This window comes from Gopherus evgoodei, chromosome 10 (genome assembly GCF_007399415.2).
Source record: "Gopherus evgoodei ecotype Sinaloan lineage chromosome 10, rGopEvg1_v1.p, whole genome shotgun sequence".
In the NCBI taxonomy this organism is placed as follows: Eukaryota; Metazoa; Chordata; order Testudines; family Testudinidae; genus Gopherus; species Gopherus evgoodei.
In genome coordinates, this window is record NC_044331.1 from 7,733,321 (window position 1) to 7,750,893 (window position 17,573).

A 17,573-nucleotide genomic window follows, 5' to 3' on the forward strand; every position below is an offset into this window, starting at 1 on the left:
ACAGAGAGGGAAACTGAGGCAGAGAGGTTAATTGACTTTGTCTAACACAGCAGAGCTGGGAACAGAACGTAGGTGCCCTGACCTCAATCTCCCTGTTTCAAAGCCCGGGGGTGCAAGGAAAGGTTAGCAGAATTTTAACAAGGGCAAACCTTAGCCTCATTCTTGGAAATGGCTGAACTGTTTTGGCCAAAATTTTCCAGAAAAATTCTGCCTAAAGCAAACACCGGCCTGGGAAGTTTGAGCCCAAACAGCTGAAGTTTGGCCAAATTATAAGCGACTGAAAATGGGGTCTTATAATGGGAAGAAGTGTCAGGCATCTTTAACAGGCAGGGCTACCGACTCCACCTATAATTATAGAGGCACCTACAAGGGGTTTGATATTCTGAGCACCCACCACTTGCACAGATGTTAACCAGAGGGATGGGTTCTCTGAAAACCAGGTCCCTTTTATTTAGGTGCCAATCAACAGGCAACCTCTGTCTAAGCAGATCACCAGGGCCGAAACGTTCAGCGTCACAGGAAGGCTGACAGGCTTAGAAGCCAGGCCTCCACCTTCCCTCTTCTGAGCGTTAACCACTCGGTTATCTTCCTTTCTCTCTGCAGCTGCCCTTCATTAGGAGGGATGGGATGTCACTGGCCTTGGTTTCTAATTCGCCTCAGTCCCACGCAAATCATCACTTTAAATGTCTTTAAATCATTAACCAAGGCCATGAAGGTGACTATAACAGGACAGGAGACCCTTAACTTCAGCTTAGCAAAAAGGGAATTAATCCTTCCTATAATGTCCTGCTTCCTACATAAGAACCAGTGGAAAAAGAGGGGAGATGAGGCGGAGATGCTCCCTAATAGCTTGATTAAGAGGTAAGGGCCTCAGCTTTATACAAACCACCCCCTGTCCAGGAGGCCCAGAGGTCACGCTAACCAGGGAACCTAAGGGAGAGAGCAAGTCTCCAAAACGCTGTGCCAGGGTGGGTTTGTTCTAGCTCAAAAAGGGCCTGGTTTTTGTGTGTGCTTAAAACCCTCTTTGTTTGGAAACAGTTTTGCTCTTAAGCAATTAGAAAAGATTTCCTTGTGCACAGCTCAGCTGTTGGGCCGCCTGGCAAAGACCTGGCAGCTTACACTGGGAGTACAGAGAACTCTGGACACGTTGTTCAAGGGAAGGATCCCCTGATTTCAAGCTTCTTCCTCTGTTGCCACTTTATGTGCCTCATTTCTGGCTCCCTGACAAAGCCCCTGGGTCTCTGAGAGTGGAGCGTGACGAAGTGTTGGTGTCAGTCTGTGATTGTGTGGCAGGGCTGAGCGAAGGCTCCGGGGACGGTTCATCATTAAGGAGAAGCTGAGGTGTCCCTCTGGCATGTAACTGTGTTCTCTCCCCAGCTCTGCCAGAGACTGGCTGTGTAACCTGGGACAAGTCGTGCTCTGAGCTAAGTATCCCCCGATCTGTGAAATGGGGGTTGTGTGGCAGACCCAGCTTTGTGCTCCTGCGCGTAGCACACTGGACTAGGAGCCAGACACGGTTCTGCCATTGACTTGTTCAGGGAAGTCCTGTGACCTGTTATGTAGGAGGGCAGATTAGATGATCACAATAGTCCCTTTTGGCCTTAAAACGCATGTATTCACAGGGGGATTAAGGCTAAATTCGTTAACTGGTGACCAGAGACCAGCACGCCCAAGGGTCTTTGTCCCACTTGAGCCCTATTCTGGGGAGCTGAGTGATGCCTTGGACTGACCCTTTGCACACAGTGAATTTCACCCTAATATCTGTAAAGCATTTTGAGATCCTTGCATAAAAGTAGCAAGTATTTAAAAATACTTGCAATAATTCTGCCCACCCCAAAATGCCATTAATCCTCACTACCAGCACATTTGGGGTGCACAGGTGATACTGTGCACGCCCTTTGGTCTTTTCTTCACCTCATAGGCTTTCTTGTGGAATTCTGAGGGCAGAATTTTAGCCACTTTTACTAGCCTTCCATCCACTCCATAAGTCTTGATACACAGAACAACCTTGTACTTAATGTGTGTTACTTAATGCAAACAGCCATGTGGAGGGAACTATTTCCCCATTAGAAAATGGGGATATCACCGTTACCTTACACCTGAAGGTTATTTATTGGCTGAACAGGCACAGTGCTGTGTAGGTGTTAAGTATTTTCACAGGCAATGTGGGCTTAATGGACCCTGCACAAGTAAAATCCCTCCCCTCTATCCCCTTCTGCTGAAGATGGTCACCACTTTCGGGATCTGACCCTAAGCATTCTCTGCACAGGGAAGCAGAGTTCCAGACAACTCTGTTTTCAATCGGTGAAGTTAAAGGCTGACTATTACAGGTAGAGAGAAGAGGATGGGCTGCCTGGGGCATCTTTTCTTAATGAAAATCCTTGCTCAGAACACCCTCACTGTGGCTCTGCAGAGTCTTGGGTCTAAGCTATGTTGTACTGTCAAGGACGTAGCCTTGACTGAGGGAGAAACGTGCTGCTGATGGACTTAAAGAGAAGCTGCAGCCAGTCATTTTTGATATGGAGAATCACTCTGCAAAGCATGTTTTTTGAAAGTAGCGTAAGAGGAGATACAAGAGTGATCCTGGAAGATTTAGACCCAAATCTGATCTCCCACCCACTCCATAAGGGTCTATAAACTAGTCTTGCTCACGTTACCATAGACTTTAAAGTGGAACCTAGGAACAGTACACAGAGTTGCTTCTCTTTGTATGTTTTCTGGTATAGATATTCCCAATCTGAATATTAAAGAAGCACAGGAGAGACACTGAGCAGACACAGCTCATCCATGAGTAGGTTTATAATGGCAGATATGTAGCAAATGGCCTGACCTCCTGCTCAAAACGGTCAAAGGTGGAAAAATTCAGCAGCCCAAACGTACAGCCAAAGGACAATGAGCTGGATGATAAATCTGCTCTCCCGTTCCCTAAGCCAGCTGAGAGTGGGTCATGACATAAACAAAGTCCTGGTGTTCTAGTAAAAGCCATTATGGTTAAATCTGATGCAATAATGACCACTACAAGCAATGAATAGGGCTATGCAATTCACTATAACTGAACTCAGAGGAGGGCCCAGGCCAGCCTGTTCATGCTGAATCACTGGCTTGATACAATGGGATAAAAGAAGTTCACATACGGTTCATTCTCAGCCGTAAAATGAAGAGGCATCTCTCAATATGATCCCATTTGTCTCCTCCCCTACATAGTATGTCCAGTAAGCACTAAAAGTGCCTCCCAGCCACACCTGCCTGGCTTTCCATTTAGGAGTGGATGGGGACATGCATCCAGTTCATAGGACCTGCAAGAAATCCTCTTCCTCCCTGTTTCTGCCACGAATCCTGGTCCCTGTCAGATTATGTCTTCACGTGAAAAGTGGAATCAGAATGGATGGCTCATGAGGGGAGTGTTGTATTTCTCGGCTGCTGGATGCAGAGCAGTATCTGTGTCAAACTCAGGTAAGATGCAAATATTGGTGCAAGTCCATTAGAAATCAGGTGTAAGTGGCAAAGTCTGGTAACTTGTGGTGGGCTCCAAATTCAGCTCCTGGCATACACAAGTATGTAGTCCCCATTGAAGTGAACTGGAGTTCAGCAAAGTCACTGGGAATTTCCACCCATTTATGCCTGAGCTGCATTGGAACCTGGCTGTGTTGGGAATGGAGTGACATCACCTGAAACAGCTGCTGAGTCTTTGCTAGTTGCTACATCTCTCTCTCTCTCTCTCTCACACACACACACACACACACACACACACACACACACACACACACACACACACACTGCGCACTGCCTTGTGGATTCCCTTTCTGAGTGACTTGCACCAGACAAATTTTACACCAGTACATTTGACCCAGAGATTTCCAAGGTTCTTGTCCTCAGTTACAAGCTCAGTTCTATATCACTTGCTTAATTTAACTGATGAGCGTGGATTGACTCATTTGAAGATTTCTAAACAGAACAAATTCGTCGCATGCTTCCACCTTTCTTTCCCTGGGTCTCAAGTCTTCAGTGAAGTGCTGTACTCACCTCTCTTTAATTAGACTTTGTTTCAGTTCCGTGTGAGTAAGTAAACCAACAACAGAGCAAGACAAGAGTAAAGGCTGCATGAAAATGTCTATTCTCAAACATTCTCCCAGAATAACACAGCCTCCATCCTAGAGACCAGGGCAAATAAAACCGGAGCTATTTTGGTAAGAGGCTATCTCTAGCAGGTACTGTAAGTGTGTCTCTAAAACCAGGACAAAACACACAGGTTTTTTTAATTGATAGATATTTATACATCTAAATAAAAGTGCCCTGTTGTTGTTTTTTCAGTGGGGCCAAGAGCCCACAGCTCCCCTAAACTCAGCATCTCAGCAAACTTTTTACACTCATTTAGACCACGATCAGCAAGTGTGGACAAGAAAAGGCAGCTAGGCTTGACGAGTGCGGAGATCCAGATAACGAGGTGTGTGATTTCCAACTGCTGCACATACAGTGGATGGCAGCAACACTCCCAAATGGAAAATGTTTTGTTGATAACTATCGCCACAGCTGCAATTTCAAAACAGCAGGACAACAGTTGTGTACATTGGCCTGCTCAAGGAAGTCTGTTCTGACATCTGTGAAAGTACGTTGTGTGTCAACACCTTCCCTAGTGTCACAGCCAAAGGAGTTAAAAAACGCTACAGACAGTGAACTTTTCATGTATCAAAATGGTCTTATTAACAAGTGGTCTCTCTCTGGGTCTCCGTTTAGTGAGGGTGTGACATTACTGACATAAACAGTGATGAGTTTGGTCACATTCATGTCAATAATGTCACAGAGTGGCCTTGTATTATATAGGGCAGTGGAACAGGGGGATGGCTGTCATGGGGCCAGTGCTTTGAAAAGGTGAAGTTAACCTTCAGGGGTGGGTTGAGGGAGTGGAAATCATCTGTGGTCACATCTTGTGCCCATATGTATGTGCGCAGTGCCGCTGAAACGTATGCCGCTCCTTGCATGAGTAAACTGAGCAGGATTTGATCCTTTACTATCCAAGCAACGTACACAAGGTTCCTATTGGGCCTGTCATTTCTAAGCAGACTTCTCTCCATTGACTGCAGCTGGGAGTTCGGCTTAAAAATGAATGGCCCAAAGTATCTAATGGGACCCAGCGAATGGGTGATCGGCGCGTAACAGGCTGTGCATGGCACCTTGTGTGGAGCTGGTACTTGGGCTCTGCACACTGCCCCTACCCCAAGTACCAGCTCCACACTCACACTGGCCAGGAACTGTCCCATGGGAGCTGGGGGGGGCAGTGCCTGTGGGCGAGAGCCACACTGAGCCGCTTGTGCGCCTCCGCTGAGGAGCCGGAGCTGCTGCTGGCCGCTTCAGGCACAGCGTGGTCCATGGTGCCAGGACAGGCGCAAAGCCTGCCTCTGCACCCCGGCTGCACTGCTGACCGGGAGCCGCCATATGTAAGTCTGCGCCCCAACCCTGTGTCCCAATCCCCTGCCCCAACACTGAGCCACTACCCACCCTCCATCCGGAACCTCTTCCTGCACCCTAAACCCTTCAGCCCCACCCCAGAGCCTGCACCCCCAGCCCACACCTACACAACGGGGAATAACTAAGTGGTAGTACTGGTGAAAAGGTTATAGTGGATCACAAATTGAATATGTGTTAACAATGTGATGCACTTGCAAAAAAGGCTAATTTATTTATGGGGTGTATTAACAGGAGTGTCATATTAAGACACAAGAGATAATTGCCCATTATACATGGCACTGGTGAGGCCTTAGCTGGAATACGGTGTGCAATTTTTGGTGACACACTTTAGGAAATGTGGATAAATTGGAGAGAGTCCAGAGGAGACCAACAAAAGTGATCAAAGGTTTAGAAAACCTGAGATGGGAGGAAAAGTTTAAAAAAAACCTGGGCATGTTTAGTCCTGAGAAAAGAAGACAGGTTCCCCCTCAGTTAACCGTCTTCAAATATGTTAATGGCTGTTATAAAGAGGACCCTGATCAACTGTTCTCCAGAGTCTGCAGCTGCCTAGGGCCAGCGCTGAGGATTTAGAGTCCCTAGTGCTGCCCTTGCAAGGTTCAAGCATGCTCAGCCTTGGAATTGTCACCCCTCCTGCAGCTAGTAGCTGCAGCTGTCTAAGGCTGGCCTCTGGCAGTTGGCCAGAGAAGCTACAAGTGGCTCTGTGACTACAGGGGGCCATTAAGCTAGAGCAGATAAAGACACTGGAGTTAACCTCAAGGAACAGAGGTCACCAGTAGGAAAGGAATGTCAAGGAGAGCAGGGAAGGAGGAAGCAGGTCAGGCTTGCAGAGGGAGCTTCCAGCTGGTTGTGATGTCCAAAGTAGAAAGGAAACAAGCATTGGGAGAGGTGGTGGTGACCAGGCAGTAGACTAGCATGTAGATGACAGTATAGGGAGAAAGGCTGGTGTCTTCAGATTCCCAAGGGCTAAGTCCTCACTTTGGGGAAATGGTGTTTGCAGGTGGCTTGCTCACATGGCAGGATGGGTGCTGAGGGAGGGATCTGTCAGAACTGATCAGGTATCTGCTGGCTTTAGAACTCTGAGCTGAGACTAGGACCACATGCAGTGACTGGTGACATAGGGGAGTACAGGAGACATGGTTAGAGAAGATCTGAATGAAGGAGATAAATCTGTGGGGAGTTTCCTTGATCACTATGAAAGTTCTGCTCACTGTGGACACTGGTAAACCCACATGGGTAAAGCTCAATAAGAAATACTAGGGGCTGAGGGAACTGTGTATGGCAATGCATATAGCCACGTAGAGGTGTGGTGATCAAAATGAAAAATGTCTCTGAGATTCAGTGCCACACCAGGCCCACACTTGGAGCCCACAGTGACTACAAAGGGGCCCACAAATATGTTTGGTGCCAGGGCCCACAAAAGGTTAATCCGGCCCTGGTGAGGATAGGACAAGTAATGGGCTTAATCTCCAGCAAGGGAGATTTAGGTTAGCTATTAGGAAAAACTTCCTAACTCTAAGGATAGCTAAGTTCTGGAGCAGGTTTCCAAGGGAGGTTGTGGTATTCCCATCACTGGAAGTGTGTAAGAACAGTTTGGACAAACGCTTGTCAGGGATGGTTTAGGTGTACTTGGTCCTGCCTCAGTGCAGGGGGCTGGAGTTGGCCTCTGAAGGTCTCTTCCAGCCCTACATTTCTATGACTGCAAAGTTCTATCCCATAAAGATGTTTAACTATGCAGCCTGTAACTCGGGAATCATGGTAAACCCCCAAGCAGAACCAGTAGCGAGCAGTGCTGTAAAACAATCACTCCTCATAAATCAAATAAACACATCGTGGGCTTCAGAGAATTCTGCTGAATCAAATGTTAGGACAAAATGGCTAGCTGAGTTGTTTATGACACACGACTGTCAAAACAAGGGGCACAATCCTGCTCTTCTGGCTCACAACAGTGTTCCGTTGAAAGTGGCCAGGCTGTGTGGGTGAGCGAGGTAAGCAGGGTTTAACCCTGTGGCTCAGTGCTATAGTACATTTATAAAGGCACTGATTTTCGGTTTTGGGTGTAACCAAATGGTGACCCAGAAACCCAAGGTGCTAGAGTTTGGGGGATTTCCTAAAATAACACTAGCTCTCCAAGGAGATCAGTATCACTATTCCCATTTTACACAAGGGGAAACTGAGGCACGGGGGGTAGACATGACTTGCCCAAAGTCATTCAGAAGGTCAGAGCCAGGAATAGAACCCAGGTTACCAGAGTCCTGGTCCAATGATCTAGCCACTCAGCCACACTCTTTCCCATATAACACTCACTGACTTCAATGGGACTCGAGTACATGTTTAACTTAAGTGCTGTCCTAAATCAGGACCCAGAGGAGAACAGATGGGTGCAGAAAGAAGCAGGTTTTTTCATTCTCCACTGATGAAACAGTATCTGTGACAGAAGGACAGAACTCTCTGAAGCTGAAAAATTAATGAGGAAATACTTCTCTGGAGGGAAAGTAGCTGTGAAGACAGAATTCCTCCCCGCTCTTGCTGCCACATGAGAATAGGGCATTCCATCCTCCCCGCCACTTGTAAAGAGTTCACAGCCACTTTATGGTTGTTCCTTTGCTATTCAGAAAATCCCTGCTGCCTTGGGGATGAACCTCAGAGCCTCCCGCTCCAAAAGCACAGGTCTATATTTCATTAAAGGGAGAATTGCGCTTGTTTGTTAGCATTCTAGGATCTATGAGGCACAGCAGAGCCGAGATGGAGGGACAGGCCAGGGCAGTGATGACAGATACACATATTAGCCAGTTCATTACTGTAAATCACTGCAAAATCAGAATGAGAATTCTGGTGCCCTTAGGTGTCTAGGCACATATACACAGATACTTCAGTAGGCAGTGGAGTTTAAGGGGAAGAGAAGGATAATCCTACCTTCTTACCCGGGGATCGAATTAAAATGAAACGGTTTTTCCTTTTCAAGAGAGCACGCAAATCTTGGCACTTCTCATAGCTCTCCAGTTCCACCGTTTCTAAGCATTTCTGTTCCTCCTGCAGAGCGGGGAGAGAAGGGGAAAGAAAACCTTTATCTGTAACATGACACCTCTAAGTCAAATGCATACCAACAACCTCTGCAGTCTCATCCCACCTTTATGTCTCCCCAATGCATTTTTTCCTTTAAAACAATCCATGTGCAATTATAGTTACGCAGGCACCAAACCTCCATAACTCAAGCAAATGCCTCATGGAAGAAAATCCGCTGCTCTATAGGCTGTATGGCATTCAGTAGAGGAATTAGCTCCCATGACTCTTGTTGCTCTGAGCAGAATTAACAAAACTTTGCACTTGTGTAGTGCTTTCTATCATGATCTCACAGTGCTTTACAAGCCTTAACTTAGCCTCACAGTCCTCCAGTGCGTTAGGTAAATGTTATCCCTGTTTTGCATATGGGGAAACTGAGGCACAGACCGTGACTACTCAGGATCACACAGGGAGTCTGGCAGAACAGGGACAAGATCTCCAGGATCTCTTGTGCTGCGGGCTTGGGTCACCTTTCCCCTCAATAAGAACAAGGTCAGTGATGGCAGTAGGTTGTTTAAGCACTTTTCTGTCTGCAAGTTTGAGCTGTCAAACAGAATTATTTTCTTACAAAGAAAGCAGCACTACCACTGCCAGTGCCTTGCTGGGGCCTACCCATCCCTGGGGTAATGCCCCTGAAGTCCATGATGTTTTCAATCAGACCCACTCGGCCCATTCTTCCGAATGACATAGCTAAAATTTCATGCACACATTGTCCTGGTTCAGCGCAGTTACACAGAAACAGCATCGTTTTCAACTGCTCCATTTGGTAGGGAACACAGTGTAACACACAGAGAATATTATTATGTATTTATATCTCATTTGGGCCCCACTGTGCAAGGTGTTGTACAAACACATAGCTGGGGGGTGGGTCCCTGCCTGGAAGAGCTCACAATTAGCTCAGTGTTCATACATATTAATCTCTCACATTAGTGTTGCAAACCCTGAAGCCACATAAGAGGCAAACAGCAGCCTCTGGAGGCAGCGCATCAGGACATTCACAGAAGGGGAGAGAGCGAAGAAGCAACACAGAGGTCTCTGAGATGTGAACCAAGGGGTGTTCCGCTTAGACATGGGCTCTGACTGGGACTCGGCTGCCAACTCCCATGGACTTTATGGAAGGTAGGGATCAGGCCCTATCTGTCGCACACTAAAACTCCAGCTGTGAGCACCCCCAAATTGTGGGTTCGGTCTCCGCTCCAAACTTTGTGGCTCAGACCTGCCTCTGTCAGTGATTAGCAAACACCAGGGAAACAGTGCGGAGGAGGAGTGTAGGCTGTGGGCTGCATGTTCTAGCCAGGAAGTCACTGAACAGTTAGAGGCAGGGAACGGTCACAAGGAAGTGAGCTGAGGGGAATTTCCTTGGTTTACCATCCGACATTTAAGTCATGGGGGCCAGCTCTGTCTGTGTTGCAATTTCTTTCATTGCATTATATCTGCAGAGGAGGCCCCAGCTGCAGTGCTGGGATGCAGAGCAGGGTGCGGGCAACGCAAAGTTGCCTGGACCTAACTTAGGTTTGGATTTTTTGTAATTAAAGTAGTATTTATTTCCATTTTAAACAGAAGAGGAGAGTGTGAGGGGAGAACTGGGAGCATTTGCATCAGTGTCTGATGTGCAGCTCCTGCTCACACTGAAACCAACTCACTCCAAAAATGCAGGATCAAGTCAGTGCTTAATTTGTAATGGAATTGGTGTCAGGCCTCAAGCAATTTTTTTGTACATTCATAACTGATGCAGCAAGCCCAGAGGTGCTGGGGCTATGAACTGCCACGCCCAGAGGTGCTGGGACTCAGCCCTGGCAAACCTGGCACAAACTAAGCACTGGATCAAGCCCTCTGTGTAGATGGGATGCATTCTGACACAGGGCTCACGCAGCCTTTCCTTGCCATATAATTACAAACATGTAAGGGATGGAAATAGAACATTTAATAATCCTTACAAGCCAGCAAATGACAGAGGAGAGTGAGGTCAAACACATGTGCCTATATGCTGGGTGATCTTCAGCTTGGTTGTTAGAGACGAGTTGCCCACATCATAAAATTGCCACCCAGTTAGTCTCCTCTCTGTGCAAGTCTGTGGTGGGTGAGGACCAAGATGGATTGGCAGAGCTTTGTGGGGCAGTTTGCTCAAAAAGCCTGTTGGCAGTAGGTCCGGCTCTCCTCTGTGCCAGCAGCTGTGCTCGCAGCATGTTTCTAAGGGCCATTTAATCCTCCTCAGCTCTCCACCCCTTCTTTCCTGCCTAAAGGATTTGACAGGCACCCTCCCCCAGATCCCACAGAAGCCCTTCTCCTGTCTAAAGACTGGGAGTGGATGGGTCATTACACAAAGTAAAACCTATTTCCCCGTGCTAATTTCCCCCCTACTGTTACTCACACCTTCTTGTCACCTGTTGGAAATGGGCCATCCTGATTATCACTAGAAAAGTTTTTTTTCTCCTGTTGATAACAGCCCACCTTAATTAATTACTCTTGTTACAGTTAGTATGGCAACACCCATTTTTTCATGTTCTCTGTATATATATATATCTATATATCTTCCTACTGTATTTTCCACTCCATGCATCTGATGAAGTGGGCTTTAGCCCACAAAAGCTGATGCTCAAATAAATGTGTTAGTCTCTAAGGTGCCACAAGTACTCCACATTCTTTTTAAGAATAATTGGTGGCTCTGATGGTTTTGAGAGAGCGGAAGGCATGGCAGGTGAGGGACCAGAAGCTCTACAATGGACATCACCCCCCTCCACTATCCAGAACTGGTCACTGCAGCATTTAACCTTCACTATTTCCCTGGGGGGAGGAGTTGGGGCTTAGGCACAGCCAGGGAATAAGTGACGACACGTCCGCCTCTGGCGCAGTACCAATGGGGGACGCAGAGGCCTGCGCAAGGGCTGACACTCTGAGTACAGGCCCTGTCCTAGGGCACAGGCCTGATTTCTAGGCCATGCCCCCAGGCGGGAGAGAAGATTTCAGAAACTGGAGTTTCCCAAGTAAATTACCCCCTCTAGAGAGGGGAAGAAAAGGGTGGCCTGGACCAATATGAAGGAGGAAACTCTATACAAGAGGCCAAGGAAGATTCTAGGCTTGGACTGTGTCTTATGTCTTACTGTGACTTGTGTGTGTAAATGTGACAGTTTACCAATGGCAAGCAGCTGCCCTTTGTTCTCTGTCCAGCCAGGTCACAAGGAGATCCTATCTATCTAATGTCCACAGCAGAAATCCAGAACTGAAGGGCCTGACTCTGAGATGTGCTGAGTGCCAGCATGTCCCTAGGACCTTGTGGCAGTGATATACGCTCAGCACCTTTCAGGATCAGCCAGCTCTGGAGACCTGCTCTTATAAATGAGACTTGTCAGTCTGTCCCACACCTGCTTGGGTTCTGGTTTTCTCTCCTGTCACAGGGGAGTTACAAAAATCATTTTGTGTTGTACTAAGATACAATGTTTTAATTCAGCAGCTGTCTTAGTCTGCAGTCAAGGGTTTCCCTTTATATTGTAGCACAGCTGTTTGGGGGTGTCCCATGACATTTCAAATATTGTTCAGCTATTGGTCCAGGAGCATTACACATAACTGTTGAGAGGTGACAGCGAGAGGGTGAAATTTATTTACTCCTCCTTTTGCTTGACATGTGTTAGAGGATGATTTTTCATAGACAATTGTAGAATACCAGGGTTAGAAGGGACCTCAGGAGGTCACCTAGTCCAACCCCCTGCTCAAAGTAGGACCAATCCCCAGACAGATTTTTGCCCCAGATCCCTAAATGACTCCGTCAAGGATTGAACTCACAACCCTGGGTTTAGCAGGCCAATGCTCAAACCACTGAGCTACCCCTCCCCCCACATTTGCATTGGCTAGGGTTAGGGGCATTAATAAGACACTTAAAACCCTGATGCAAGAACACAATTAAGCATATGTGTAACTTGCAGCAAGAAAATAAATTAATTGATTATTCAGGTAGTAGACAACTTGACTGCTGACTGCTTAAGCACACGTAACTTTAAATGCTTTGCTGGATTGGGGCCTTAGGCAGAAAGTTATTCACACTAGGATACTTTTACATATTAATACATGTGTTCAAAGCAGTGACTGTTTAAAAATCATGTGGGTACAGCTAGGTGAAAAATGGAAGGCTGCCACCCACACACACACACACAAAATTTTGAATGTTGAAAAACCCAAAACTGAAATTTTGTTGTGTTTGGCAGTCAAGAATATTTGACTGAAAATTGCTGAAACCCTAAAAATGACAAAATTTGGGGGGATTTAATTTTATGTTTTTCTAACATAATCAAGTATTTTCTATGAAAGTTGTCACTTTGCATAAAAATTCTCATCAACCTGAAAATGCCATTTTCCATTTTTAAAAAAAGTTTTGATTGAAAATGTTTGACCAGCCCCAAATGTGCTATGTCTAAATTGGCTGTAATAATAATTTCTGTTTCTGAGGATCTCCAAGTAATTTAATTAATTAAGCCTTGAAGTAGGGAATACATTATCTCCACTTTACAAAAAGAGGAAATGCAGGCAGAGATGGTAAGCACTTGACCAAGGTCACACAGGAAGTGTATTGCAGAACCAGAGATAGAATCCAGATGCCCTGACCTCTAGTCCTGTTCTTTACACGCTAGATTATGTTCCTTGATGCCTTAAGTGATATACATTTAATAACATAACTAACCAACTTTTTACATTAGTTCTGTTACTTTGTACAAAAAAGGATCAGAGGTAATTTCAAGACTGAGTGATACTGTCTAATTTGTACTGGGACTGCACCAACTTATATGTTTAACCTCCTTCTGTACAGGAGTCTTTGTTCTTCAGATATCCTTTGTAATTCTGAGTTTCATTTTCATTCTGGCCAAGATACACATTTCTCTTGAAGACAGGCAGAATTATTATTTCATAACAACTCTATTCTATATATGCTTTTATACCATGTTTATCATTGTAATATCTGAGCAGCTCCCTGAGAATGTGAGTGCCATGTATGTGTATGTATTGTATGGGTCTGTGTGCAGGCAAAGTTACGGTTGTTATGTGTGCAACATACATACTATGAATGTATCTCAGGTAGCACAGTCTGAGTTCATGTGGAAGTCAGGCTGTGGGGTAATGTAGATGAAGCCAAAATGGGACATAGGAAATACCCCTAACTTCATACCACATCAACTGAAGGAAGTTTGAAACATATTAAAGGTACCTGAGATTTTCACCAACCATCTGCTGGTAGCCAATTACCGTTTGCCTTTGGAAGACAGCAACCCTATAAAACAACCCTAAAGCCTGGCTAAGAGAGGATGAACATGTTTCAAAGTGGACTGGCAAGTCCTAACTGCCAAATCTCAATCAATAGAAGATAACCACAAGTGATGCTAACACAGTATTTGTGCTAGTTTTATGCTATATTTTTCAGTGACACAGTATGATGTGGCTAGATTTTCAGCTGCTCTTAGCTTTGCCTCCAACTGTGTATGCACAAACTTTGTACACATGAATGTTTCCATGTACAGCTTGCACACTTGTGCACTCAGAAAAACAAGAGTGGCATCTGGACCTACAAATAAAGCAACTGTTTGGGGCCAGCATTAGAACACCTGGCCCTCTACTGACACCGATTCATTAAGGTTGGATAGGTTGGGAGGCTTGTAAAAGGATGTGCTGCCTTTTGCCTCTTGGTCACTGGCTGAAGTCCAGTGAAGTGGTGGGGCCTGGTCCACTGCTTCACAGGCAGCCATGCCTATCCTAAAACTCTACCCTTGCCAGGAGTCTCAGCAGAGAGGCCTCTGAAGCTGACCTCTCACCTCACGTGTTCGGGTCAGGCTTGGGACACATTAGGATGGAACCATGCACTACCATGTTGCGTAGGCTATACCTGGCCTTCGTGTAAGGAGAGGCCTTCACTTCCTCAGGCTATTAACCCCAACCTTTCAAAAGCACAAGCAATCCCATTTAAAACTATTTTATTCTCAAAAGAGCAACAGAAGCTGTATTCCTCTTTCGGCCTGCAGCGAGAGATACTGGAAAGGGATGTAGGATGGTCATGGGGTTCAGGTTGGGCACTGAGCAGCAGCAGATCAGTTCTCCCTGTGCCACAGACTTCTTGTGCGATCTTGAGCAAATCATTTTCATTTCTCTAATACCACTTCCCTACCTTGCTGGGTTGCTGTGGAGATGAAGACATGAAGTGACTCAGATATTACAGTGATGGGGACCTTTTAATAAGCGCCTCACTAAAAAGAGCCATTTCCTTCAGTACCCCGGCAGCAAATCTGCACAAGCATATGCTGTCTTATTACATTACCACGTAACTTCCTAGAATTTCCACTCCTAAGATACACTTCTTCAATATATGCCACTTTAATAGCCTATAGATATTACCATGGCCCTGTATTTCCAATAGTGGGACGAGCCCGGTAGCCAAGGTGACAGATGCAATTTATTACAGGATGTTACCACAGCCAGAAAATATTGTGCCTGGTTGTTATAAATGTCCTTTTTTCCCTGTTGAGAAAATAAAATACCTCTTTAAATGACTAGGGGTTTTCTTTCCCCTGAACATCTGTGGAGATTAATCTGACTTTAAAATGCCTCATTTCCTTCTGTGAAGATAAAAACCTCAATATATCTAGTTTTCAAAGGTGTCCCCTTTTACAAGCCCATGTCTTCTTTATAGCCCTGAATCTGTGTGATTCTGAGCACTTGAAACTTCAGCTGGAGTCTACAGCAGTCCGGGTACTTGGCAGCTCGCAGGAGAGACCCAGTAATTTACAGGATTGGTCCCGGGTCTTGCAACAGCGCTGCAGGTCTAGTTACTCCCCCTACACCCAAGCTAATAAACTTGTGTCTAACTCTCTGGCAGCTATCGAGCGTTTTATTTCGACTCCTCGTTTAAATGCTCATAAAAGCACTTCATGGTGCTGGCAGTTTCAGACCTAGCTGGAAATTTCCCATCAGGATGGATTTCTGGTGGAAAATGCCATTTTCGCATGGGAAAATTTTGATTTTGCTGAACAACTTTTGATTTTTCCATCAGGCTCCCCCAGCTGCCCTCCTGGAAGGCTCCTGGCAATTTCCCTTTCTGCTTGCAGGGAGAGAGTGAAGCTGCCAAGAGCCTTTCTGGGGGACTGCAGCGAGACTTGGGAGGGAGGCAGAAAACGGGGTACTTGGCCTCCAGCAAGCCAAAAAATTCAGGTTTGGCTCTCTCAAAATGGGTGTTTTTCAGGAAATCCCTTCCCATGAATTATCTTGCATTTTTGACTTTGGGTCCCAGTTTGGGATGAACAATCTTTGAAAAACATGTAATTTTTTGCATGAGGGGATTTCTATTTTCTTCCCAGCTCTGCTCAGAACAAATGGCCTCAAAGGGGAAATGGCGATGGCCAGGGGGGCGCACCCAGTGGCATTTGACTTGACTGATTTGTGTCAAACCTTCTCCATCAGGTAGCACATTGTGGGGGAAACCAAAAGTATTTTTCAAGGGTTGCTCTTCCTCAAATCATCACAATAATGTAACTGGTGAAATATTTCCCCATTCTGGTGGCCCTGACACAGAACACACAAACTTTATTTATGTGCTTTGCATTACAATTTTCTCACACTTCTGGGCCTGGTCCTGCAAAATCTTGCTCACGCAGGAAATACCAATGAAATCATGGAGCCTGATCCTAGAAATCTTTACTCATGCATGCAGTCTCACTGAAGCCCTGCAGGACTGGGCCCTATATTTTCATGCATTTATAATCCTCATTGAATGCAGATGTGAGGAAAATTTCATTTGGCTCTTACTTCTCGGTTGACTGAAAAGAGTATTAAACTAGAGCCTGGCTCTCTAACTTTTTGCATGTAAGTAATCCCAGTGAAGTGCGTAGAAGGGCTCCCGGGAGTAAGGCTGAAGGAACGGGTCCTACTCCAATGCCGTTTAGTCCTGCTTTTGATCAAATAGAAGGAAAAGCCAAGTAAAATCTGCCTTGTGTCTGCATTTAAGGACCAATACAAATGCTCACAAACACACTCCATGCCCATGAATGGGTAAGCAAAACCCTGAAGAGACTGAAACGTTGCAGGCCAGATATTTGAAGGCTGCCAAACAGCTGCAAGGCTGTGTCATTCACTTGAGTAGCAGGTGGGAAGTCAGCCTGTTGCAATTCAGTTTTATAATTTAAACAGCAAAAAAAATCCATGTCCCTCACTCCTTCCCACTGCTCCCAAATTGATATTCTGCTCCGTTTCTTATAGAATATCTTTTTTTCCAAATTTGGCAATAGCATTGGCAGTTTCTTGTTATGAGTGCAAATATTTATAATATAAAGTATACTCTAAAATGCACCAGCTGTCTCCTCTCTATTGCATTTAACCTTCCAGGATTTTTCTTGACAAACTGAATGGGACTAAATGAACTGGAAGAAAGGGTGAAGGACAAATATCCAGTGTCGACTAAGGGCCTGATCCCATTCCGCACCATGCAGGATAGGGCCCTTATTCAGGAAAGCCTGAGCAAACCGTACCTCATCTTCATATACCAGTAGCTGAGTTTTACATAACAGGATGTAACGATCTTTCCATAATCCCAAAAGCCCTCCACTGCTTTTCTTAATCCAGCCAGCTTTGTCTGCGGTCGGAGCACATTTTGGTTTCTCTGTGACCTCTTCTTTCACACCCTGCAAAGACAACACAAAAAGCAAAGGGAAGGAAGATTACTGTCAATTGCACTTTTCAGACCTAGGCAGCAGTAGCTACGTATTCCAAAGGGCCTGCTGAGGAGAGGTGCTGGGCCCCCCAACCCTCGCACTGAGGCCACTGGCAGGACGTAGGGCCCACATGTGCTCTTACAATCCCTTTGCTCGAGCTTGGCAGGTCCTCTTTGCCATGCATGTCTCTCACCGGGAGTCACAATCTGGCCAGGGATGTTCACTCCCCACCGTTCACTAACTCTGAAGAAAAAGGTCGGGGTCAGGCTTTCACCTTGCAGGGAAAGGACAACTCGGGCAAGATCCTCTCATGCAGCTTCCACCTCGGGGAGGGGCTCGGCAGAATGGACTCCAGAACCAATGCCT

General features: G+C 45.9%; 1 protein-coding gene across 2 annotated transcripts in view; it reads right to left on the reverse strand.

The window, feature by feature from the left end:
- PLEKHO2 (pleckstrin homology domain containing O2) overlaps positions 1-17,573 on the reverse strand; it is a 43,203-nt gene that overhangs the window by 15,253 nt on the left and 10,377 nt on the right. The window contains exons 2-3 of one of the 2 annotated variants that reach the window (XM_030576931.1): positions 17,025-17,177; positions 8,380-8,496 (exon numbers count right to left, since the gene is read on the reverse strand). In XM_030576931.1, coding sequence (XP_030432791.1) covers positions 8,380-8,496; positions 17,025-17,177 — 270 coding nt within the window. Of the gene's footprint in view, positions 1-8,379; positions 8,497-17,024; positions 17,178-17,573 lie in introns of those variants that run through there. The other variant, XM_030576932.1, reaches the window with a different exon arrangement.